The sequence below is a fragment of the Pleurodeles waltl genome, chromosome 8 (assembly GCF_031143425.1).
Source record: "Pleurodeles waltl isolate 20211129_DDA chromosome 8, aPleWal1.hap1.20221129, whole genome shotgun sequence".
NCBI lineage: Eukaryota > Metazoa > Chordata > Amphibia > Caudata > Salamandridae > Pleurodeles > Pleurodeles waltl.
In genome coordinates this window covers 1,274,588,582-1,274,614,961 of record NC_090447.1, presented here as the reverse complement: position 1 = coordinate 1,274,614,961, position 26,380 = coordinate 1,274,588,582, and the positions used below count along the sequence as shown (strand labels likewise).

General features: G+C 41.7%; 1 protein-coding gene across 1 annotated transcript in view; it reads right to left on the bottom strand.

The window, feature by feature from the left end:
• The window catches only part of LNX2 (ligand of numb-protein X 2), a 200,065-nt gene that overhangs the window by 65,299 nt on the left and 108,386 nt on the right, over positions 1-26,380 (bottom strand). Inside the window, exons 3-4 of the mRNA XM_069202212.1 lie at positions 20,203-20,699; positions 14,765-15,012 (exon numbers count right to left, since the gene is read on the bottom strand). Coding sequence (XP_069058313.1) covers positions 14,765-15,012; positions 20,203-20,603 — 649 coding nt within the window. The 5' untranslated portion in view covers positions 20,604-20,699. The remainder of the gene's footprint in view (positions 1-14,764; positions 15,013-20,202; positions 20,700-26,380) is intronic.

Genomic DNA, 26,380 nt, shown 5'->3' with positions numbered 1-26,380 from the left:
CAACACAGCAGAGGCCCAGCCTCACACATTCCCATACAACATACCAACACGTCACAACAACACTGCAATAACACAGATATAAACACGCGTCACACACTAACAACCAACACTGGCCAGGGACCCGACTCACGTACAACCCAATGTACAACCATGTGTGGTGGAACACACACAATTACACCATCATACAACCTAGCAATCGACAAACACATCACACGTGCACACACCACATTGAAGCCATTATGGCATGCACAATACACACAGACTCAGTCAAAACACACAAAGGCCCAAAGCACAACAACGAACACATATCAACAAAAACACAACACAATACCATGACAACAACATATTTTGCTACATTTACATGACCCATCACACAACACACACCATATCCTGGGGGGACAACAGCACTACACACAACCACACATACTGCAGTAACAATACATTAAGCACAAGCAGCACATATACACAAATACAGACACACTACCAATTACAACCAGGAACAACTCAAACCTAGGAAAGGAAATGCAGGACAAATATCTAGCCAAAAGACCAACAACTGATTGTTTTTAATGTGTGCAAACTTGAAAATAATAGGAATGTCCAAGGCCATAGGGCAGCCCATAGTCAATATAAATAGCACCAAAGGCACATAATGGTGCCCCACTTGACTCCTGACTGCCATGTAACCTCCACGGGGGGGGCCTCAAAGGGGCAGCTAGGCACCTCAGGGATTTTCGGGGTGGTTGGGGAGGGAGGAGTTTGGACTTAGGGCTTGGGAGGGAGCGGCTTTAGGCTTTGGTTTGGGAGGTTGTTGGAGCTTTTTGGGAAGGTTGGACGTTTTTGGTGGGGGAGGGGCATGGGTGCTGGCAGGGGAGTAGGGGAAGCCTTAGGGAGGGAAGCGATGGCCTTGGGGAAGTTCAAAGAACATTTAGGGGTGTCACAGGAGTGGGAAGAGTAGGGAAAAGGCCAATTTCAGAAAGGAACATTTTCTTCGACACACAGGACAGTCATCAGAAGTGTGTTTGGGTGTAGAGGGCGAGGTAGTGGTTGTATGACGTTTAGCTGTGGATGTCCTGGGTGCGTATTTGTGGGAGATGTACTTGTGGGTGTCTGTTGGGTCGGTGAGTGAAGGCGTTTATGTGTCTTGGGCTAAGGGCGGGTGGAGGTGCTGGGGTATTTCGTGTTGGGTGAGTGGCTGTCTATTCAGCAGTGGCTGCAGGTATGGTGGCTGTGCTGCATGTAGACGTGTCAGTGGTTGTGGTGTCTGCGGGCATGGTGAGTAGGGTGGATGTCTGAGGGCCTGCTGGGGTGCTTTCTGTGGGTAGAATAGATGTGGTGGCTGGATAAATGAATGTTGGTGTTGTGTCTGCAGGTGTGTCAGGTATTGTGTCTGTGATGCTTGGGGTGGTGGGGAGGGTGTCATGTGACTGTTGCTGTAACTGCAGGTGGATGTTGTCTGTGTGCGTGCTCGTGGTGTGTCTTGTGGTGCTTATGTTTGTCTGCGCTACCCTGGGGTGTTGAGGTGGATGCATGCCTGTCTGTTTGTGAGCTTTGGCTGGGTCGGGAAATGGGTGATTTGGACTTGGAAGAGGAGGGTGGAGGGGGAACAATAGACAAGGGGTGACTGGCTGCTGTCAGTGTGGCGGCCAGAGCCTGAAATGATCTCTATAGGCCAAATATTGCACCGTGAATGCCCTCCAGGAACGCAATACTCTGTTGGATATGCATCACCAGTCCCTGGATGGCATTAATGATGACCGCCTGACCCACAGAGCTAGATACCAGAAGGTCAATAGCTTCCTCAGTGAGGGCAGCAGGGCAAACAGGGGCTTTGGCAGAGGTGCCTGAGGCAAAGGAGATACCCACCCATTTTGATGGGTGGGCATAGCCAACTGGGTGGGGAGCTACAGGGAGGGCGGTGATAGAAAGGGAGTGGCAGACAGAGGTGGTACTGGGGTGGTCCCGGATGGGTCTGCCACCACTTGGGAGAGGCCACTGGAGGAGGGTTCCAAAGAAGATGTAGGCTATCCAATCTCCCGTGTGGCACTCCCCTTGCCCTCTGGGCCACTGGGTAATCGGTGTCTGTGATGTCGTGACTGGATGTCCCGTGGCCAGAAGCTTCCCAACTTGGCTGTGCCCCGTTTCCTTCACCTGCCACCGCTGATGCTGAAAATAGATAGTGAAGAAGGGTCATCACATTCACAAGATTACACTTCCATCATACATTACACATAAGTCTCAACCTGTTCACTAACACCCTCAAAAAGAGCCAGTATAGTGCCAACATCATGTCACAACTAAATTGAATGTATGTCCCTCAAAATCAGCATTGTGACACACAGCAAAGCTACCTAACAGCCACCTACAATACCATGATTTAAGCTGACCAATCACACTGACCATACCATGACAAGGCTGACTATGCCACTTGATACTGGTTCTACATCAAGAACAAAATAGTCAAGCACAAACCAAGCAACAGTTCAGAATTGTGAAATAGCTTTCCACAAATCCAAAACACATGTAACACACAAACACTTTACCCTGATGTTATTTACCAGACAATGACACATGTTGCAAATTCAAGGCAAGCAATCCATGTGCAAACAAGCCATACCTTCTATATGTCACATAGTTACTACCATGCACTATGGACACATGCCAACATATAACAACTCACATTGTCACACATGTCAAAATTAGGCCAAGGAGCAAGAACACGTGACACAGATATGCACCACGTATGATGTACCAAGGAGGGAAAAGACATTTTCGACGAAGTCATCTAGGACTTTGGTCCCCAAAAAACTAACATTTTCTGTCATGTAAGGACCAAGTAAACACAGACCAAACTCCCACACACAATCACAAGTTGGCAATAAAGTGTGTATAACAAATGGAGTATTGTACTGTGCCGGAAGGTCAGAACCAGACATAGGTAACTAATCAGTTAGTCCATCAATAGGCCACTGACTGAGTGAGAACATCACTACGCACACATCAGACTTGGTAAGCCTGACATCTGTCTGTGGAAGAAACCCAGAGCCAAAGCATATGTGATGCTAACATGACATCTACACCAACAATGATAAAAGCCAACAGCCTGGACACAATTACCAACCTACTCACATGTGTATAGGAACTACCACTACTGCACCAAATAGGTGTCATGGCAAATATGAGGTTCCAAGACATTTTGCCCTGATTTGACATATCCTCCATAGCAACAGTGGGTACACATAACAGATACCAATGTTGAATCTTGACTGAACCTTACCATTGACACCTGATGTTGACAAATAAATGTTTGGCCCAAAACTGTGAATAGGGTAGCATTGCCTATGTATCATACCAACAACATTATGCCTATTGGCAAAGTTGTGTGGCCACTTTTTGCACACCTCAGTGGTACGCAACATGCATATTGTCTATTCTGATGAGACATCACGAATGTCTATACACCTCTCACTCACCAAGGGGGATTACTTTGTAACAGGTGTGAAGATGTCAACCTTGTATGTCATGTGACACGTCAGATGGACATCACACCCTCACATGCTGCTGTCACTCCTCAGAAACCCTTTGAAAACTGGAGATGACTCCAATATGTCCGACTCTTTATTGCAAATAGACAGAGAGCAAGGACCTACATGCCTTACCATAATGACACTAGGAGGACTGACCTGATGGTGGGAAGTATCAATCACCAGAGTAGGAGAAGGTGTATACTAGTACACATATGACACCACCATATGTCCACTATTATGTGCCATTGTACTGAGGGAACAACATAGTACAGTAACATGTACCAAAATACATTTGAATGTCCACACCTACCTACTGTACATCAATGTGTTCACATGAGATCTTGAAACTTTACACTTACCGTGTTGACAGAGCAAACATTCTATTGCATAACTCAATCATCTGCTAAAGGGACAAACATGTTATATCTAAACTTACCCCCTTGTGGCTACTGTGTTGCCTTCAAACACCATCCAACTCTGGGAAGGCCACTGGCAAATTGCGAGCCATTAGGGGGGTCAGGGTCTGATGGGCACCCAGTCCTCGTTGGGATAACATCCCCAGCTGGGACTCTGCGGTCTTCCGGGCCTAGCGTCTCAGATCCTCCCACCTCTTCTGACAGTGGGTGCTCTGCCGGCTGAGGACCCCAGGGTCCACACTTTCTTGGCGATGGCTAGCCAGATCCCCTTCTTCTGATGGGGGTTGACCTGCATGAATGACAAAGACATGAAAGAATGCCATGTTCACATGTCCACCACTATAATATATACAACTTAGTACAGCAAGCCAAACGCAGACAGTCTTGTACATCCTCTCCACTGATAGAAGAGCATATACAGTGAGGACATCAGTGAGCTCAAAACAGGCAGACAGCATGCTTCTACAACACCAGCAGTCAAGTTATCACATATGACCAGACACCAAACACATATGAAGATGGGATTTATCAGGCATAGCATGGCATAAAAGCCCCAGTAACCCTGTGCAAAAGTCACAAGGTGGGTCAGGGAACATACATGACACACTCTTCACAATGACTCGGGACTTTAACACTCTCACCAAACATATGTACATGACCAGAAAGTCGCCCATTCTAGTACAGCTTTTGCACCCAAAAGACTTTAAGGACACAATCATGAGCATTGCCCATCAGCCTTGGTTTAGCATATCAACGAAAACCCGAGCTAATTAGACATATGTACACATGATGCACTTACTTGCTCCTCTGGTGCACCATAGAGCTGTTCATACAGGGGTAGGACCTCCTCCACCAGCTTCTGAAGCTCCTTGGGTGAGAAGGCAGGGTCCCTATCACATGTAGAACGTGGCATGATTGCTCCCTGAGGCAGTACACAGCAGCTCAGGCTGTGGAGGTCTTACTGGTAGCAGTGTCAGGACTCAAGTATGAGATGGTGGTCATGTCTGCCACGTAAGAGACCGTCACCCCCAGCAGACATCACCATTGTCCCTATACCGCCAAAGGCAGCAATGTGTTCCAATGTCAATGTCCACTGCTGTAGTATCCGCCTACGGGAATGACGACTTCCATTGGCCGTCGCAGGCCATTTCCTATTGTTCAGTACAGTTGGTCAGGCAGTCACCATTTTAAGCACCTTAGATGGTCGGAAAAGTTATTTTATTGATGCTTCACAAGGTGGGAAACATATCTACCACATAGTCTTGAGTTCTGCCATTGACAATCCATGTATGAATAGTCAAAATGAAGAAACATGTTGTCATGCTGATAATATATTTGTAAGGTATCTTTAGTGGCACAGTCAGCACCCTTTTGGCAATTGTATAGATAGTGTTTTTTTGCTTTTTGATAAAAAGCATAGTCAGATGTCAATATCACAGAGATTCGCTGAGGCGTGTGTTTAAATTTCCATTTTAGAATTGAAGGGAGGGGATGAGATTTCACGAAAATGCCATTATTTCCATAGGTATGTGCTGTGTACCATGTTTGTACTCTATCATATGACATGTCTGATCACTATATGAGGCATATATATTTTGGCACTTACAAAGGACACAATGACTGATAGGCGTACTTTCTTATTTCCTCTCACATAGTTACTCTGGAATGAGAATGGGCAGACAACCTCCAGCTTTCCTTCCACTAGACCTGCAGACCATGGAGGATTGTCTTGTGATTCAGATCTACCGCCTGGATAGGCAGACATTCATGGATCTCTGTCATCAGTTGGAGCCAGATCTGATGCCTGCCTGTCATTTAAATAGCATACCATCTATTGTATAAGTCATGTCAGTGCTGCACTTCCTGGCAACAGGCTCCTTCTAGAAAACAGTGGCCCTAACTGCATGGATGTCCCAGCCTATGTTCAGTCTGGTCTTGAAGCTGTACTGTCTGCATTGTTGAAACATCTGGACAGCTACATCAGATTTCCAGAACGTGAGGATGTGGCCCATGTGAAGGCAGATTTTTATGATTTGACACACATCCCACATGTACTGGGGGCTATAGATGGTACCCATGTAGCCTTGGTTCCTCCACATGGCAGTGAACATGTGTATCAGAACAGGAAGAATTTCCACTCCATAAATGTCCAAGTAGTCTGTTTGGCGGACTGCTACATTTCCCATGTATGTGCATGGTACCCAGGTTCAGTCCATGATACCTTCATCATGCGGAACAGCACTATCCCACAGATGATGACACAACAGTACACAGAGAGGGCCTGACTGGCAGTAAGTCATTTATGTCATGTGAGCCAGTATCCTATGTGTGCTGCCAAATGTAAGAATATCCAAGGTTATTTTTTGCACACATATAATGATTCCTTACATGGGGTTCTGTCTACCCAAACAGTTGTTGACACCAGTGAGGTACCCACCCACCCACGCCAGGGGAAGTACGCTTTAATGAGGCCCATGGAAGGACACGGTGTGTCGTGGAGCGGACGTTTGGGCTCCTGTAGACAAGATTCTGTAGCACTGATAAGTCTGGTGGAGCTCTCCTCTACTCACCCACCAAAGTGTGTCAAATCATTGTGGCCTGCTGCATGCTCTACAACCTCGCCCTGAGACTTCAGATCCCATACATCCCAGATGAGGGAGAGCCAGCAGTCCCAACTGGTGAGAATGCAGAAATGCCAAGTGAGGATGACAAGTGATGAGGATGAAGGTGGAGACATCCGGGCTTATCTTATCAATCAGTACTTCAACTGACTGTAGGTATGTGTTGTTCTATGAAATGATTGACTCAGTGGTGTATTGGGTGGGTTAGGGTTAGGGTTTTCGTATGACCATCAGACAGGTTACTAGTTGCTTAGCAGTACATAGCTCAGGGTGTCATGCAAAATAGTACATGGAGTTGTGACAAGGGTGGTGATTTCCTTCGTTAGTGCCTGTCACAATGCATATTCAGAGTTACCTTGTATTTGGGACATGTATTCCTAGGTCATGTTTACCATTACCTGCCTAAACGTATTTTTCTACATTTTTACTTTCCAGAATTCTTTATAATGTCATCCTCACGTGGAAATTTCTGAATTGTGACACTGACTGGTGGGTTTGGCAGGTCTGACATGTGAGGTGGACATAGAATGATCCAGGTACTGTATGACATTATATTGGTGGTGTCTGAGTGCCATGCCCAGGCAGTCAGGACAGTGGGATGGCAGTGTTCCGCCCCACACAATAGACATGTTTGCATGGTATGTGGGTCCAATGGTGTAATGTGTGTGGTCTTGTGTCTATGACACATGTCTTTCTGTGCAATCCATTCCCTCAACCTTCTCATTGTTTTGATACTTGTATGTAGCTGGCACTGTTTTTCCTCATGGCAGCACACTGTCCATGTGTGTCAAGACTGACATAGGTGAGCAGCATTCCTACAGATACCTGACCATGGTAAGTGGAAGGCTGCCTGCCTGGAGACAGTTGTACTGACCTCTGTCTGTATTATAGGCTATGTTAATTTGGTAGCTATGGTATTGGTATGTGATAAGGATTTAGCTGATGACACATTGCCTCAATCTGTTTGTCTATTCAGATAAACAAAGTCGGACATGTCCCTTACTTCAGTGGTCTGTGGGATGTCAATTAACAACACCTATGCTGAAGCACAAAATTGTGGAGTTGTACTTCACTGTGTGATCATTGGCATGTGGTCAGCCTATGCACAGCACTGTGGTATAAATGGGGATTGATTAATGTCCTGTTGTATCATTGTGTATGCATGGAACCCAGAATCAACCGTACATGTGACCTGTCATTTCCCACATTTGCTATATTTGAGTACATCATGTGTAAGAGAGACATGTCAGAGCTTACTTGTCTAAATAGATGAGATATGACTCTCAAACATATGTTGTGGTTTAGTTGTGTTTATTTACAAGTGCACAGGAAATATTATGAATGGTCTCACAGCAATTAAGTGCAAAAAGTGAAGGTTAAAGTCATGGTTAAGTCAGCTGCTACAGCATTAGGAGTCTGAAGACCCGTGTCCTACTTTCCTTGAAAAATGGATAGGGGTCGTCGACAGGGTGTATCAGTGGCACACAAGGGGAAACAATCATTAGAGAATCACTTCCTGGAAGTGGTTGTAGTATTGGCATCTGCTCCTCCTTGTTGTTTGGGTAGACAACCATGTTTGCCAGGGGTTCTTGAACTACAGAGGAAGGGGTGTCTGAGGCATGTCCTTCCCCTGGCATAGCTTCATTTCACTGGCTGCCACAGATGTAGAAGGGGCAGATGCTACATGGCCAATGGAAGGGGTCTGGTGTTGGGGACATACCGTGCTCAGAGTGGTGTTAATGTTTCTCAGCACCACTGTTAGCGAGGCCATGTTGGGATTGAGGGCCTCCCACTGTTGCATGACTTTCTGATGCTTGTCCCTCTGCAGCTGCTTGATGTCCCCCATCATGGTAAATACTTGGCCCATCACACTTTGAGACTGTCAGTAAGCTCCCAAAACTTGGCAAAGGTGTCCTGGTCAGTTGTATCCCTAGGAGCATCAAGCTGCTGCCCCCACATCATCCCTCCCATGCACCCTACCCCCACTCGCCTGTGCCCTTGGCATAGTTTGCCCACTGCCACTGGAGCCAGGTCCTTCATTATCAGGGTTTTATAGTTGTGACTCCGGTACCTGTACTGGGGCGCATGATGGTTGTAACTGTCCTTGTGGCACAAGTTTGGGGGTGAATGGTTGCTTGGGATGTAGATGCAACAAGGCGGGGAGGACTTGATGTAGGCAGGGTGAGTCTGACAGTTGTCGACTGACCAGGTATCCCAGATGGGCCAGAATTGTCCTCATTGTCCACACATCCAGGAGTACTCTCCTCACTGAGGGCTTCTTCCAGGGGGGGAAATGCCTGTCTCAGGTGTCCTCTCTATGGTCCCAATGACATGTAGACCTGTTGAAGAAGTGGAACAGACAGTTACAGATTGTAATGCTACATGTGATATCAAACTTTGACAGCTAGATATGCATTGAGCCATGTACAGAAAGGCTTAGCCTGATCCCCTGATATGACAGAGACACCTGCTTTCAAATCTGGGGAACAGCTACATAGGATACAGGGAATTCATATCTCATGTACCTTGCTACAGAATGTTAGGGTATCTTGGCAGTTGGATGTCTGTTCATTGACTCATATCTTGTCTGCTGTGTAGCTATTTTTCATGTTACCTCCCAGTTAGCAGTATTTCAGTATTGAGTCACCAGACAGCTGCACATTTTAAAGTGGACACTGACCTGTCCATTATTTTGGGTGTTTCCATTCCATTCTGCCCATATGTGTGTGGTTACACCAAATACAGCACACTGCATATATGTGTGTTTACCCAGGTGAGCATACTTAAATAGGTGATGGGAGGTAGCAGGGCCAGTTCATCTGAGGACACAGCTGTAACTCTGTGTTGGTGGTATTGTACTGCCAGATTCCCATAGTATTGCTGACATTGCCATAGACTGTACAATTGAGGAGCATTCAGGTGGGTATAGTCGATTGTTTAGCTGACATGCAAGGCATTTGTCATTGTGGTACACTGTTCTAGTATTCTTAAAGTGGTACAGTGCCTACTGGGAGTTGTAGAGCTGTCAGTCCGTGTACTACCCACGCCATACAAAGACACTGTGGCCCCAGGTGAGTTTAGTTGACATGTGGGATGACAGACAGGGGTATTCGGATAGTTGGACACAGGGGTGATGAGTGGGTTGGCTATTAATGTATCAGAAGGTGATCAGTGAGCATGCAGGACATAACTTTTGAGTGCCATTTTTGTGGTTGTGACTTACCTGATTTGACTCCCCCAAGTATTCCTGTCAAGCCCACAGGATGCAGGATAGCCAAGACCTTCTCCTCCCATGAAGAGCTCGGAGGGGAAGGACGTGGGGCCCACCGCCAGCCTTGATGACCACCAGCTGGTGCCTGGCGGCCATGGAATGTACCTTCTCCATGAGTTTGATAAATCTCTTTCTGATGTCCTCCCTTGTGCCTAGATAGCTGCCTACAGATTTCTCCCTATCGACTATTCTTTGCCACATCTCCATTTTCCTGGCGATAGATGTTTGCTGGCCTTTGGCACCAAATATGTGTGTCTCTACTCTGATAATTTCCTTCACCATGACTCTCAATTCATCGTCAGTGAAATGAGGATGTTATTGTGAGGAAATGGAGGAGATGGACAAAATGTAGAAATTTTAAAAACGGGTGATGATGTGTAGGTGCTTTGTTGTGAGTGGGTGACAGCTGGTGTCTGATGTGTAGGGTACAAATTTGTGTGTTGTGTATGTTGTGCAGGTGTGGGATGAGTGGTATTTGAAGTGTGGAGGGGTGCCTAATCTATGATTCTTAATTTGAATTAGCGACCTCTATCCTGCTGTGTGTGGCGTTCTGGTTGTAAGGGATTGTGGTGTGTTAAGGTGTGTGTTTTATAGTGCAGTTTGTAGGTGTGCCGGGTGTGCGGATGTGTGTTAGCTTGGGGAATTCAAACTATCCAATGTGGTGTTGTGTATTACTGTGGTGACTGCCGACCGCCATGTTCCACACTGCCATTGGTTTTCTGCCTTGGAAGAACCGCTATTGTGATTTGTGGGTCGTAATCAGTTAGATGGATTTTTGGTGGGCTGGTGGTGCTGATGGTTGAACCGCCTCTTTCCTGCCCTTCAGTGTCCTGGCAGTGTCAGAATTATGGCCGGCTTTTGGAAGTCCTGGCTGTGTTACTCATAATATGGCAGTCTGTATATCTGCCAACATGATGGTCTTTTTGCGCCCACCACTGTAACGTGGCTGTCCGACTGCCAAAGTCATAATGAGGCCCTAAGTGTAAAAGCACATTTTCTCCTATTTTTATTTTGGAATGCCTTTACCACTGATTGCGATAAAGAATTTAAATTTTTTTTAAAGTTTCTGCGAACTGACCGCCAGACTGAATACCTAAGATTGAAGCTAAATATCATCCATACAAGTTAAACTACAACAAAGGTGCTTGAACAACTAATCTTAGCAGACTAAGACAAAGAAAACAACACAAATCAGAGGCTAAAATTTGACCCTCTGGAATGCAAGTTACAATTCAAGACTTGTAGGTTCCCACAAATAGGAAAAGTACAAAAGAAAAGCAGATCAACCAAGCTTCAGTGTTCAAGAAATGACTTAGTAAGAAACAGCACTAGATTAAAGCTATAGAGAATGTAATTAAAGACTTGAAAAATGACACAAAACGGTCTGGAATAAGGCCAATAATATAGTCTCAAAGTATATGTTTGAATGGTAAACTTAAAAATGTATCTTGGATAAAAAAGCAATTAAATTAAGGGCTCACACAAAAACCTAAATATTAAAGCAGACCAACCACGTTTATTATTCAAACAAGAGGTGCACAAGAAAGATGAGAAACTCAATTTTCTATGCTTTTTTAGAGTCATGATGAATTTCAGTGAAAAAAGAGAGTAACCTAGCCATATACATTCCAACGAAAATTCACCCAGAGTTTCCAGCAAAGCTATTGGTTTAGAAAAATAACCTGGCCATGTTCCAATGTTTTAAGGAAAATTAAAGGGGAAATTTTAAAAAACGTAGGTAAAATAGACACATTAAACTAGAAACTACAATGGCGATTAAATTCTATCCTTAGACAGCCTTTTACAAATTTCTTTACAAACACGCACACTTCAGAAACAGCAATTGGGTTATACCTTGCAATTTCAAACCTCTCTGCCAGATTTCCTAGAAGGAAACCAACACTTTAAAATTATGTGATTGGTCTAGTTTCTATATACCCATATGCTCCGATTCTGGACCACCTATGTCATAAGGGAAGTATTTCTCTATATTGGTACACACTTCAGCTGTCTAAGACCTCTCATCGTATTCAGTCCTTGCTGCATTGGAAAAATTGGAACAACTTTAGGGTCCCCTTAGGATAAGTTTGAAAAACTTTGGGACAATATGAGGATGAGGTGAATTAACGGAGCAAAGTTTCAAATGGATAAAAAAGACAGAAAGTCACACCTGGAGAATCATAACATCAGCAATGCAAACATCCTCTCATAAAAATATGTTAAGATGTTGCTCTGTGCTAAGTGGCGAACAATCTACTAGTTTAATGTTTTATAATTTACCCATACTGTTTTTGATATTTTTCATTGAATGTTTGTTTGGTCTCCCTGAATATATTTTGTTTATCGCTGTGTAATACCCACTCTTCAAGTTAAAAAAGAGAAAAATAAAACATCTTTCCGAATCAGGACTAAATATTCAGTAGTGATTCACATCTAAGTTTGGGGTAAGACAAACTGACAGAAAAACATTTTGTGAATTGAACCACTAGTTCTTTAATTTCTGCTTTTATTTATTTTTCATGTAAAGGCACAGTGGTAGTGCTTAGCCTAGCCTAGGCTAGCGATGAGTATTTTGAAGAAGCCCATTTAAATTATTTCACACTATTCCAGGCAGAACAATAGCAAGGATCATATGTGATGTAGCTAGTACTTGGTTTGCACAACTCGGAGGACTTTATGCAACAAAAACAATGAAAATGGTTGCCCTTGATTACTGAACTTTTTTTTAGGTTGTCGGGGGACACTGAAGGTGTCATTGAAAGTTAAAATCAGAGCTGATCAACACACGTTATTTATTTTTTGCATGGGAGTTGCTGTTAGAACCCTGATTAGCAGTTGTGAAGAAGGTTATGGTATTCCATGTCTTTATGAAACTATATGGTAATGTCAATTTGCAAGATTTGACTGCAGAATTCTGTATTTGAGATCTGTTGTTAGGTGGCTAGTTCCTTCAGAATCTGCATTGAGTTTTTCACAAGATAGTGACTATTTCTACTGTCTGCTTCAAATGCCAGCAGACCACTTCCCAGCGGTCTCTGCTGGTGGCTTATTTCTGCCCCACCCTCTCAAAAGGTGGCCCTGAGACCCTGAATCCCTTGGATAAGTGTCAGAGTGTACACCTCTTGACTTACCCTAAAAGCTGGGACTTGGACACATTTTCAAAGTCTCTTCCCAAAAGAACCAGAGGCAATCGTTTAGCCGCTGCCAAGCTGCAGTCACTGACATTGCATTGGTGGTCGGCTTCAACTTGTTGGTTTGCCACTCTGAAAGGATCATGACTTACAAAAACGTTTCACAGTCCAAATGTAGAAATCTTGACAGGTAAAGATGCCAAAAGGATCCAGTCAACAAGGGACCTTCCTTGGGTGTGAATTTCAAATGTATCCCACTTAGAGCTTTCTAGCCAAAAGTGAACAGCTTCACTGACCTTCGTCTGAAGGTTACCTGGCCTTGTGGAACCCATCTCGGCCACATCCTGCTGCCCTGCCCTGTTGGGGATTTTCAACTTCCATTCCAGAAACTAAGTCAGAAGGTACAACTTTCCACCAGACCAAACCTGGTTCCTGTATCTGACCCACGCTCCACTGCAGTCAACCTTATCTTTTGTCTTTGATCCAGTCTACCACGATCAGATACCCTCTGTTGGCACTTTGTACTTTCTGGAGCTAGGAACATCTAAAACCTTGAAAAATCATATCTCTAGTTCACTGCATCAGATCTTTATTGTTTTGGTGTCTTTCTGAAGATTAAAATGTGTACTAATTTTAGATATTGGAGTTGGATTTTTCCATTTATGTTTTCTATTTTTTTAACGGTGTAGGCACTGATAAACGCTTTACACCTTTCTCCTACATTAAGTCTGTCTGCTCTATTTTACAGCTAACAAGGGTTGAGCTGAGATTTAAATGATTGAGATCTAATTGGACCTAGTAACGAATAGTGCCTTTATTACTTTGAGAGGCCTACTGCCTACTTCAGCTAATAATCAAGTTCAGCTTTCTCACATCAAAACATTTATGGTTTTCCTTAGTGAGGGGGATATCATTTTGATTATTTTAGTTATATTTACAAAGATGCTTCCTGTATTGCTTTAAAGAATGGCCTGTATTTTGTTAAATGTAATTTATACGTTCTCCTTGCTAACATCATTAGTCTATAGCATAAGGACTGGGTAAGCATGATAAACTTCTATGGGGCAGGGTCATTGTTAGCGCATTTGAAAATTGGACAGACACTGTTGAATAGCTCATCCATACTGAGGTTGCACTGTTAGGTCACCTATCTCACTGATTTGCTTGCATATTAGTTTAACTTTCTGCCCTGCTGTTTATGTGAGTATTTCGTTAGGTGGCCAAACCCAAAAGCTTCGAAGTGATCAGGACAACCTGTTTCTAGTCTATATTTAGAGCTAGGATCCATGAATCAAAGTAATATGTTAGGAAGATCTTTTGGTTAACAATTTATAAATACAATGCAAAGTGGCATTGTAATCTTGGATTGATTAAGATGCTGGAAGCAAATTATTCAATAAGTTATTATTTGTTCTTTGGATCTTAGACAAAATAGCTCTTCAGCACAGACTGGCAACATTTCATCTCCTCTTCTGAATTTTTGTAAATGATTGCATACCTTAGAGTATTTTCTACAGCTATTTATCAAGTCATAATTGGGTTATTTGATTTAGTATGGCATCTACTTAACTCATATGCTTAACATAACACATTTCTGAGCATGTTTGGAAACTAGACTTTCATTGGAACTTGTTGGTTAGACTGAAGGTAATTTTAGAAGGGCAAAAGAGAGATGATCAAATGTATTTGTAATAAGTAGCTGTGCTTCACATTTCCAACACAAGGCCCAATATGTAGAGGTTATGTTAGAAAGGAAACATCAGCAAATGAAACAAAAAAGAAGGTAAACACCACCTACTGTCTGCAACTGTGTTTTCCTCAAAAGCAGGGTTGTCAAAGCCTTGTTCATCAGGCCAAAAATTAAGAGATGCTGAGGTTATCATCTGCTCCATTGCTGTTGTTCCATTGTCCGTATGTTCTGTGTCAGGTGATATTGTACCCGAATGATCTATCACTTTGGGGCTTGTTTCACTTTCATTTTCTATATCCATTTTGCAATGTGTCAGTCGTTCCAGAACAGCTCTTCGTTGGGAAGCTCCAGCACACCTGTAAAAAATCCAGTACATTACAGCAAAGCAGAAAAGCATATGCATAAATAAGTATAACCAATGAAATGTCAAGTGACATATTTGATGGCGTCACTCATTAGATTAAAAGAATATTGTTCAAGTTACTGATAGTAATGTAATCCCGCTACAAAAAAAGAAAGAAAGAAAAAAGGTGATGGGGGAATGAGCATACATGGAGGATTGGGTACATTTATCATGAGTGACATACTGGGGACACAATTTATATGTAGGTGGCTAAACATTATCTGGCATATTTCAGTTGTTTGAAGGTTTTTTAACATTAGTTCTTGCCTCAGTTCATCACCTGAATATAATGCCACCTTAACCTTTGTTTTGCCATTGAATGTGTAGTTTTTTCTAAAAATATAACGTTTCTTAGCACCAAATGTAACTTTGTCACTGTAACCACCTAATGTAATATAATATCACATTAACCTGTGGCTTTTTCACTGAATATGTATATAAATATAAATAAATACAGTATATATATATATCTATATATATATACTTGTGTATATATATATAGATATATATGTGAGTGTGTGTGTGTACACACACATACACAAATGCATATAGATATATATACACACACTCACACATCACACACACACAACCACAGGACGTGATTAGCTCGGCGGCATTCTGTTGGCGTGGCGGTGGAGGTGGAGCAACCTCCACTTCCCCACCACCCGCCAGTATGGCTGTTGGCGGCTCTCCGTCGGAAAAACGACGGAGGGCAGCCAACAGTCATAATACGCCGAGCGGCAAACCGCCACTACTGGTGATTTTCCGCACGGCGGTCCCTCAGCGGTCTTCTTAAAAGACCGCCGAGGTTGTAGTGACCACCATAATGAGGGCATTGGTACTGATAGTTTGTCCTGTTGTAAAATATGTTTATGTGGGTGGAGTGCTGTAAAATAGGAAGGCATCACAAATACATTATAATTTGTGGTTAATAAGATCAAACAAAGTACATGATCTGGAAAGGATTAAGAATGCACATACCATGGTTTGACAATGATTTCAAGAAAAACACTCTTCTTCGGATACTTGAAATAGAAATGAGGCCCAATGCAATTTTTTTTTGCTTGGTTGTATTAAGTAACAAAACCAAAATTTTAAAAAAACTGAGACCAAAAATATCTATAAATTGGGAAAGAAATTTAAAATGATCATATATTGCTTGTTTTACACTTAAATGTATTACTGTTAATTGCCTTTCATTTCAAATGTTCAATGAGGTTACCTGTAACAGAATTTATTTATCAGAAAGCGCTACACAATACAACAAATTTAAAATTGATGATGAAGGTGTTAAGCTTCTATGATCATTTCATTCCTTCATTCAATCTGTCCCTGACCTCTATTTTTAGCATTTTCTTTCACTGCATTGTTCTTAGTTACTATATTTTATTTAATGTGCTACTTTATATTTTTGGGCATTTACCCCTTTCCTGTCCTACTCTGCCCTCCATCCCTTTCTTTGATTTTTTTTTTTTCAGCTAGGATAAATATGGTTGTCCCTGAATTCTTGCAATTCAAATATGCCATCATGAAATTGTACATGAGTTCATATTCCACATGTGATTTTACTATTTATTGATGGCTACTGTTGGTTTGTTTAATGCTATGGTTCTTTTATTTAGACATACAAATATTTAATATAAATAGTAAGACAAACTTCTTAGTGGTGTTCTTACGCTCTCTTGCACACTGTACTGCATCTGAACCACAATAAAGATGAAAAATTAGTGTTTAATGATTAAGCATAAGGTGATGAAACCCATGAATTGCAGTGCATATTAAAATAAAAGGCCAGCGATTATATATATGTAAATAAGTGTTCAAACAATGTCCTAGAAATTTGCAAGGAGGAATGAGGGACAAGGATTGGAACTAAGGGTACAGCCCTCCTGAAGAAGGAGTTTGCAAGAAGTGAGATGACTAGCAAAATAACTTAACATTAGCAGACAATGCAAGCAATTAAGGAAAAAATACTGGGAATCCTGAAACACCGTTTGTGGAATTGAGAGGCTCGCTATTCAAATTTTAAAACATGATGAAATTGTGCAGCTCATACAATCAATCAACTGGGAGGAACCTATGAGGTGATAAGTTTCCAAATATTCTAGCAGGAATGTGCACATGGATATGGGTTTTGGTCAACCATTATTCCCACAGTGGATAGTTCCAGTGTAATGAGTGCTATACACCTCCATTTAAAAAGCTGTTAGTCCATTCTTGTACATCAACTTACAAAGTCCATATTTCTTTAAACGAGGGGCCAGAGGACCTAACTTTGTTATGATTAGTAAAGGTGCAACTAGATTATTCCTTCATGCCTGCACGGTTTGCCAATCATGACAGCGCTGTAGAGTTCAAAAGAACATATACGCTGCAACCTCTTTCTGAGAATTCAGGAAAACCAGCCTTCACTGCAAATAGTTGATGCAGTTATATAGTTCATGTAGTGTGAGGGCTTTAGAGCCACACAAAGAGCTGGATTTTGTACATAGTATGGTGTAGATCATGATCTAAATTACCTAAGGAGTAGCAGGATGCAGAACGGAAAGGAGGTATGACAGTGATGAAAGATATATAGGTATGCAATGGGGATCAGAGAAATCAAGGAAACATGCATGAACAGCTTATATAAAACTGTAAATCACATTTTAATTGTTGAAGCACACTGGCCCAAGCGTCCATAATTTGATATTCCAAAGTACTGATTACAGGAATCTCTTTTCTTGCTTACTACCTTGTTAGCCCAAATTTACATGTTAGAGAAATCCAGAAAAGGTCATTTCCATAGGGATAAACATCAATGTGAATGTGAGAGCCAAATTCAAATGATTGAGAAGGTCAACCAATTGTACTGATTTTGTGAGTTCTGTATGTCAGGCCTTTAACATTTTGCCTACTAAATGTACATTTTGCATGATGTCAAGTTCTGGTGATCTGCATCATTTTGTAAAATGGCTTTCCCTCAAATTAGGGGTTGTGAGCATGTGTATAGCAAGCTATAGTAGAACATATGGCAGACCACTACTTTTTAAAAACCGAACTCATTTGCAGTGAAGTATTAAGAGCAACAGTTCCAATTGAAGTTTTTGTTAATGAGATAATCATTGTAGTTGTTGAGCTCCTTCCTAACCATGTCAATATTGTTGGCAGGAAGAAACCACATTTAGGGATGCCATGAAGTCATTACTTTCAAAAGATATGTTTAAAGCCAGTGTTGCTCTCTGTGTGATTCATATTACCAGCTAAAGGAAGTGGTCACTTAATTTGAATAAGGATTTCCTGGCAGAAATCATTGGCATTGTGTACGTTAGACAGCCTTTGCAATGTAGGTGTTCTGGAATAAGCAGCTCATACAAACAGGAGGAATATACTTCATTCAGCAAGCCAGTGTTGCGTACTGTTCTCATGATGACACCAATTTCAAATTTAAACCTCAGAGTATGATTACACCTCTGAACATATAGGTAAAGTGTGTGACTGTTTAGTGGCAGAGAGAAAGTGATATTTATTTGACATCTTAGGTGGTTGAGCTTGAGGTATACTAATTAAATTCCATATGTTAGTACTGAGGAGTGTTAATTTGACACTGGACTGTGATACTGCTACTGTGCCACTGGGAGCAAGTGCAACTAAGAAGCTTCTACCAAGGTCTCTCAACCCTGCATTGACCAAGGCAAACTATCTTTGTCCCGGTCCTTAAGATTCCAAGATTAGGGTATTTTTGTATAGCAAAGGCATGTCATTTTCTGGCACTTTCAAAGCTCTTGGCTACACCTGAACTCTCTAAATGGGATAGTAAGGTATGCATTAACTGGTAATTAAAATGATTAATTCAACGAGGAAGCAATATTGCTGCCATAGTTTTCTCCCTGCAGGTCTTTAAGCACAGTTCAATAAGAAAGGATTAATGGAGTTATTATTTATTACTGAGGTGGGGCATTGAAAGGTTATGAATCGGCTGTGTACCAGTAAAGACAAACCACTTACCAGAGGGACCTTCCTACATTCATGGGGCAGGATACTGGGTTTTTAATACTTGGAGCACTAGCTTTCCTAAACCAAGGCATTTGAAGGTTTCAGTTAAACTTAAGGAACAGCACATAAATGAGCAATAAAACAGGAAGAAATGGGGAAAGTAATGACAATGTGGATTTGATTCCCCATTGTAAGACCAAAGTATTACATTTTACCTCAAATGTATATAGATGTCAGATCAAATTTAACAACTGTGATTTTTAAAATAAAAACATATTTTTCTTAAGGTACACATTTTCTGGATTAATATAACTCTCTTCTCCGCTTGCTCTCCATTGTGGGACATTTCATAATGTTTTTCCGTTTGCCCAGAGAATTGTCTGTAGAGGTAAAAGAGGTATCCTTTTGGGGAGAGGGGCAGGATACTGCCTCTATATTTGTAACTCCAATTCGCTAAAGTATCCTATCACCCTTTTGGATGAGTCTCTACTCTAATTGACCCACATCATTTCTAGATTGGAGATATCTAAAAATGTTTTAGGGAACCTCATACACCCTAGTGGTTTCATGGCTCATACACCCTATTGGTGTTGCGCTTCCTTCTCACCACGGCCCATGTGAATCAGGGTGGGCTCAACCCTACTGCATGGAGCACTTTGAATATTTTCCCCAACTGGGTCATTTCTATCTAAATAAAGTACCTAAAGGACACTCCAGATTCCCATTATTTTTGGGTGCCCTTGGTATGGTTAAAATCTCACAACCTGGGTGTATGTAGGGGGGTTATTCACTTGCACCCTATTTCTTTGTCAACCTGTTTCAGCCCTTTTTAGAAACTGCTATAATAGGGTGAGTGAGGGTCCCTATAAAGTCTTTATAGATATTTCCACCGACAAAGGATTTAGGTCAATCAAAGAAGAGTCTCAGCCAAAAGGGCGGTAGAATAATTTAGTGAATTGATATTTCATATTGTATCACGCTGGGTTATTCATAAATTAATACATGCGCTTTGATGTTTAGGGAAAATAAGAAGATGTATAAAAAACAAAATATAAAAGTCAACAACTATATCAAAACAGTATCATGTCTTGAAGGCTCTGTGTAACACACATGCAAAAACCCCAGGAGATATACTGAAACATTCCCATTTTAGTGCATGAATGCATACCTGTTTTTAAGATGTGATTCCAAATCACATCGCTGCATTGTCTCCTGGCATATTGAGGAAAAAGGACACACAACTACCAGCTTATCTAATAGTTTATTAACAAGGATGCTGGACTTCTTGCAGAATCTGAAATTCAGCCTTTTACGATCCAGCGGACAAAAATCTTTCTGCAGCAGAAAATTTCTTAGGCACTTGTAGCAGAATGTATGTCCACAAGGAGTGTCCATTGGCTGCAGCAAAGGCTGAAGGCAAACATGGCAGACCAAATCATCATCCACATCTTCTGAGTAATTGTAGAGGTGGTTCTCCTTTGTCCAATGTTGCTGACCACATTCAAAGCAAAGAGGGTCCAGAGTCGAGTCCTCCTCCACTGAAATGACCTCTTCTTGAGGGGTGCCCATTGTAACGCATGTAGTAAAAAATCACTTTCTTTAATTAGCTGGTTGATGTTTTCGTTCAGCCAAGAGTTTTCAGAACCATTCACAATTTATGCATACCTGTGGACAAAAAGAAAAAACACATCATAAACATAATTAACCTTTTATCCGAAATGCTCAGCACTTTAGTTATTTGCAATTAGTTTCTACACTGACTCCAGATGAGCTTTGACTACAACTATTCTTTTATGATTGTAGTTTGGTAATTATACAGATTTTCTCTAGTGGTTCAAGATCATGTTTGATCCTGGCAAGGAGTAAGTGCGTATGAAAAGCAATACGTTAGTGAGTTTTACTATGACCATTTTTAACACAACTGGACATCATTTTCAGTCTACTGATACAACTTAAGCCTACTCATAATTAAGTAAGCAAAATCCAGAAATCATGTGCGACTAAAACATTGCTTAATCTGAGCCGGCGTTTCCTGTGCTCGGAGTCGGAACTTAACTGGCAACACCAGCACTTATGACAGTCTATGGCATTGCTTCTCTATTTGAGAGATGAGCACAGCAACAGTTATTTATTAAGTCCATATGCATATGACTTGTACCTGCCATTCCTATAGCCTTGGGGGCTTGAAATGGTCTGAACTGCCACACTTGTATGTGAGGGTTTGCGGTGGCGGTGGCACTCATTGTCAGCACTGGCAGGGGCAATGGGTGGTGTGAGCAGCAGTGGCCCCCGGACGCTGACCCTGGCACTTAAGTTTTTTACAAATTAAGCACTGAACAAAAAATTCGTAGACGTTTGTGTTACTGTAGCACCGAAGTCTATCTGCCCCTCACAGCCCAAACAGCTTCAGCAATGAGTGGAATTCACTTGTGATTCTGCCACTGCGTTCTTATATCGGAGGGACTCCTACGTTTCTCACTCATAACCTTATAGCCTTTCACCTTTAACCCAATACCTTTTACATTGAGGGGATATGATGAAAAATGTGCTTGTCATGAACACTACCTAGTTTTACACAAGCTAATTGTTTTTTATGATATGTAAATGATGAAATGATATACTGCATATGATGTTCACAAAAAAGTGCTTTGTGCAAATCACTTGTTGCCCTCGCAATGTAGGCCTGTATTTGCTCTTCTACTATAATGCTGTGTCCCACTGCACATTGGTTCTAACTATTGCCTTCTGCGTGGGAAATGCGCATAATGTCTATTTACAATTCCACTTCAGTAGGCAATGAACATTTCTTCTTTCGTGTGTTTTTCTTCGTGAGATTATTGTGTCTTGGCTAACAAATGCAGACTGTGGTCTTCATGTTTGAAGGTAAATGTTCGCTGGTCCGAGATTTAAGAGATTGGAGATAGGAGGACGGTCTCTTGGCTTCCTGGGTCGTCACCTCTGGAACAATCTTCCTCTCTGTCTCAGAACTATACATTCTCAGGTGGAGTTCTACTGTGGTTCATAGATTATCTGCCAGACTTTCGGTTGATTGTTCCTTACGACCAAATAGCTTTTTGGTTAACATGCACTGAATAATTTAGAATCAAATCAAGGAGCTGAGTGTTGTTCCGAAGGACTTTCATACTGACACACTGATAAGGCAACCACCTTGGACTTCTGCAGGACTGAGATGCGAGGCTGTAACAAGGTATCCTGGAGGGTGCACATGTGATTCGACAGGTAATGAAAATAATAGTTAGTTAAGATGTATGTATATACGTTTCGTGTTTTTGTAGTATTCATACTTTTCGCATTTGTCTGTGTTAAGGCCCTAGTAAACATCACTGTAGTTCTGAGGCAGACTCTTTACCTGCATCGGCACGAAATAAACAAGCAGAGCTGCAAAAAATCTGGTGTAAGGCAACTGATTTCCGTAGCAGTCGAGGAAATGAACAAAAATGCCTGCAATTATCTCTTGTAAGTTTGGTTTCGTCTCTACATACTCCAGTCTAACAAATGTGGACGATAAGTAGGGCTACGAGACACCTGTGCATTCCTCCAAGTGCGCAGGGACCACGACCTGGGGAGCCATGGAAATGTCGCAGGAATTCCCCCCAAAAGGTCGAGGTACCCAGCAATAATATCCACAGCACTTTTACTGCACGCCCTTAAAACGCTGATCTAGCCCTTGAAGTGCTACTTTGTTGGCATTACATTTAAAGAACCCATAGTTTGCATTTTTTGAAGGATGTGCAGAAGGATGTGCTCAATATCATAGAAAATATAATACTGAATAGCTTTACATTGACATAACATAAGCCTGTTCATAAGGCTAAATTCTGCATCACCAGTTCCTTGCTCCTATTCATGCAAAATATTCCAGAACCTTTTCTTGTGATTACTTTTCATTCAAATCCGGAAACTGCTAAGAGGTAAGGCTCTGCTGTAGTGTCTCTTAAACGTTGGCCCCCAGATCCCTCGGTGTCCAAGGCACCATTCATATGATTCCTAACCATTATTTTCTATCACTAAACATAAGCATTTTCTGCTAAATAACTATATAATGGTGATTCCTCCTAGACGGATAATAGTTTCATCATGTAACAACGATACTTACTTGAAGTCTACAGTACTGTATCCCTAAAGTATTTGATATAAGTATTAATAAAATCACTTTTGCTGTGAAGTCTAGTTTCACATGATTGCCTATTCATTTGTGAAAGCGACCTGGATCTTACAGGTGTGTAGTCATTCTCATATTTCAACATGCATCTAAAGAGGAAACTATGGGGTTATTCTAACTTTGGAGGAGTGTTAATCCGTCCCAAAAGTGACGGTAAAGTGACGGATATACCACCAGCCGTATTACGAGTTCCATAGGATATAATGGACTCGTAATACGGCTGGTGGTAAATCCGTCACTTTTCCGTCACTTTTGGGACGGATTAACACCTCCTCCAAAGTTAGAATAACCCCCTAAATGTGTTGAGTTCATGTCATATGTATTCACTTTGTGTATTTGTATGTATTATTGCTGAGGTTCAGACCACTGATTGGCTTAGGATCCCTGGATTCTAGTTGTGAATCTATGAGATCCAGAGAATCCCAAAGGTTAGAAACCACTGTTCTACTTCATGTGGTTATCCTTTATGAGAACCTTAATATATTTGCCGGCTGAGCCAGAAACTTCACTTAAGTGCTTAAACAAGCCAGACATTTATAGCACCCATACACATCATGCTATAGATTTTATCAGAAATGCCTGTAAGTCCAAAATACTTTTTCCTTGACCTCCATACTTTTCAAGGCATCTTCAACCAGCATTTGTCTCTTTAGCAACCTCCATGTACCAGTCAACCCAGCACAACTAGATCCTGGGGCATCAAGGGGCTCCCCGATTTGTGCAATATTTCTTTCTGCCACTACCAAGGACAAATTTGCTACTAATTTCCTATAACTGAAGATCTCTTCTTTCCCCCCAATTCCCAATATCACTCTCCTAGCTGGTGATTCAGTAGGGTGTTAACTGATATCGCAACCTTATAACCTTTTTCCAGCATGTCTGCATCAGCAGACACTGGCACAGTACGTGAAGGAATGACCCTTCTTGCCTATAGACCCTGAAACAAATGGCATAGGAGTAGGTCTCGAAAGATTTTGCAGGATTTTAAATTGTATCAGCAAAAAGGCATGAGAAACACATGCATGGAATGTTAAAAGAAACTCACAAAAATGAGGTTCCTAGATAGGTAGAAGGTAGAAGTGTGTGTGTGTGAAAAAGAGAGAGATGTAGATAATTACGGAATGAGACTCTGAGAAAGGAAAAAAACATTGGAAAAGGTGAGATGAAAGGAAGAAAGATAAAAAAGAGAGAGCTCTAGGGAGAGAAAGAGTGAAGAAAACAAAATAAGAAAGGGAAAGAGAATGAACGGGCACAAGAGAAAAATAAAGTGAGGTAGGTGGGCATCATCATTAACTCACCCGATCAAGTTGGGCGGCCTCTTAAACCTTTATCATTACCCCCTCTCCCCCATCTGCCTTCCAACACAACATATTTAATAGCAGGTTTCTTACACAGGTGAAAGATAACACTGTTATCCTTGTTATAATACAGGGGGAATTTCGACCATGAAGCTTTAACAGAAGGAGTCTTGTACATTTCTGAAATCCCCCAAAGTACCTTCAGCACTTTCACTTTTCGGTACAGTCTCTTGAAATAATGGAAAGGAAAGAACACCTTATTAAAGCACTGGTTGAAATATAAGCAGTAAATTATGATCTGACAATATAACAAGAAAGATCACCATCAGATGTAAAGCAGTGCTTTGCATCTATCAAATGCATTGCCCCAAAAAACGTTATCTATCTTTTTTGTGTAATTAACAGTCTGATTGCTGTTTCAAATCAAGCATATATGTTTTGAAAAAAGAGGATAAAATAAGATAAATTTACTATGCATAATTATTAAAAACCGTAGCACTCATTAACCCATTTTTAAACAACTACAACAAGATTCCATAAAACATTCCAAAACATAAGTAGGGAATTCAAAATATTATAAATATAGCAATTATTTGTGGCTTAGATTAAGAGGGATTTAAGTAGTGTGTCTGTAAGCTTAAAACAACACAGCCTCACAGTTTGCCCATTTGTTCGCAGTAAGCCTTAAAAATTTAGTAAAGTTACAGTTCAAAGTGGTATCCATTTCCTTAAAGCAAGCAATCACGGCTTGCCTGCATGACGAATACCACATTGGTTAAAAGGTGCTCTTTACGGCATCCTCCTTTCATTCATGAGACCATGGTATACACAAGTTATCTGAACCATGTTTTCCTACCCTGTTTTACACAGCCTGCAGCAAGCCTATTTAGTTTCCTGAAGCCAGGGCACAATGTGAGGATGTCCTGGAAGAAGGCCAAAGCGGTATCTAATAAAGTGCTCTTTTAGATGTATGGTCCACCTAGCCTCCAGAAAAGGCTGGGAATTCAGGGTTTTATAGTCATTAAGGCCCATCCAGGTGTGAGATCTGGTTGATAGTGCCTCTTTGTCTTTAACAGCAGAGGTTTTTTCTATCACGCCATTTATCTTTTTTTTTAATGACTCTAGAGGCCTTTCCCATAGTGATTGAACACCCAGGTTGTCAATGGCAGAATTTAGACGCTGACAAGAAGGAGCATTTTTGCTTGTTTGTACTTCGTACCTGAGGGCTTTGCAAGTTGGTTGGTTGACAAGGACTTTATTCTTTTGGACACTTTGATGTATGCCCCTTTTCTCATGACTGATTGGTTTATTAGCCAAACTCAAGCCTTACCTGGGCCAGTGCAGCACGGGTGTAATGCTATCTGTATTTAACCACTGATTCCATCTTGACCACTGACTCCATTTTGTGCTTAGCTGAGCTTCAAATGCCGTCACATCGGAGGCGCATGTATTTTTCCACGCACAGCTTGTTTTCTTCATTGAACGTATTTTCGCTCTTCTCACCAGAGAAGGGAACATATTGAGCATGAAAAGGTGAAAAGAGTGTACCAGTATCAGAATGTTTATAGCAGAGAAGGGTACAGCTCTGTCTTGGAAATGCACATTGGGATTTGGCCAATTCTTTTGTGAGTTTTCAACACAGACCAAGTACAGGTAGCGCTTGAATTTCACAACTTACTCGAAGGGAGGGGAAAGGTTACCAGAACCTTCCTTTTGGGTTTGTTTAAGGTATATAAGGTGGGGAAACTTGGTGGTGAGGTGGAAGGAACTCATTGTGAGGGTGGACCACTGGGGACTATTTCTCTTGTCTCAGCTGTCCAGGGTTCCACAGCTTGACGTTGCCAAGGACAAGGATGATGTTGGAT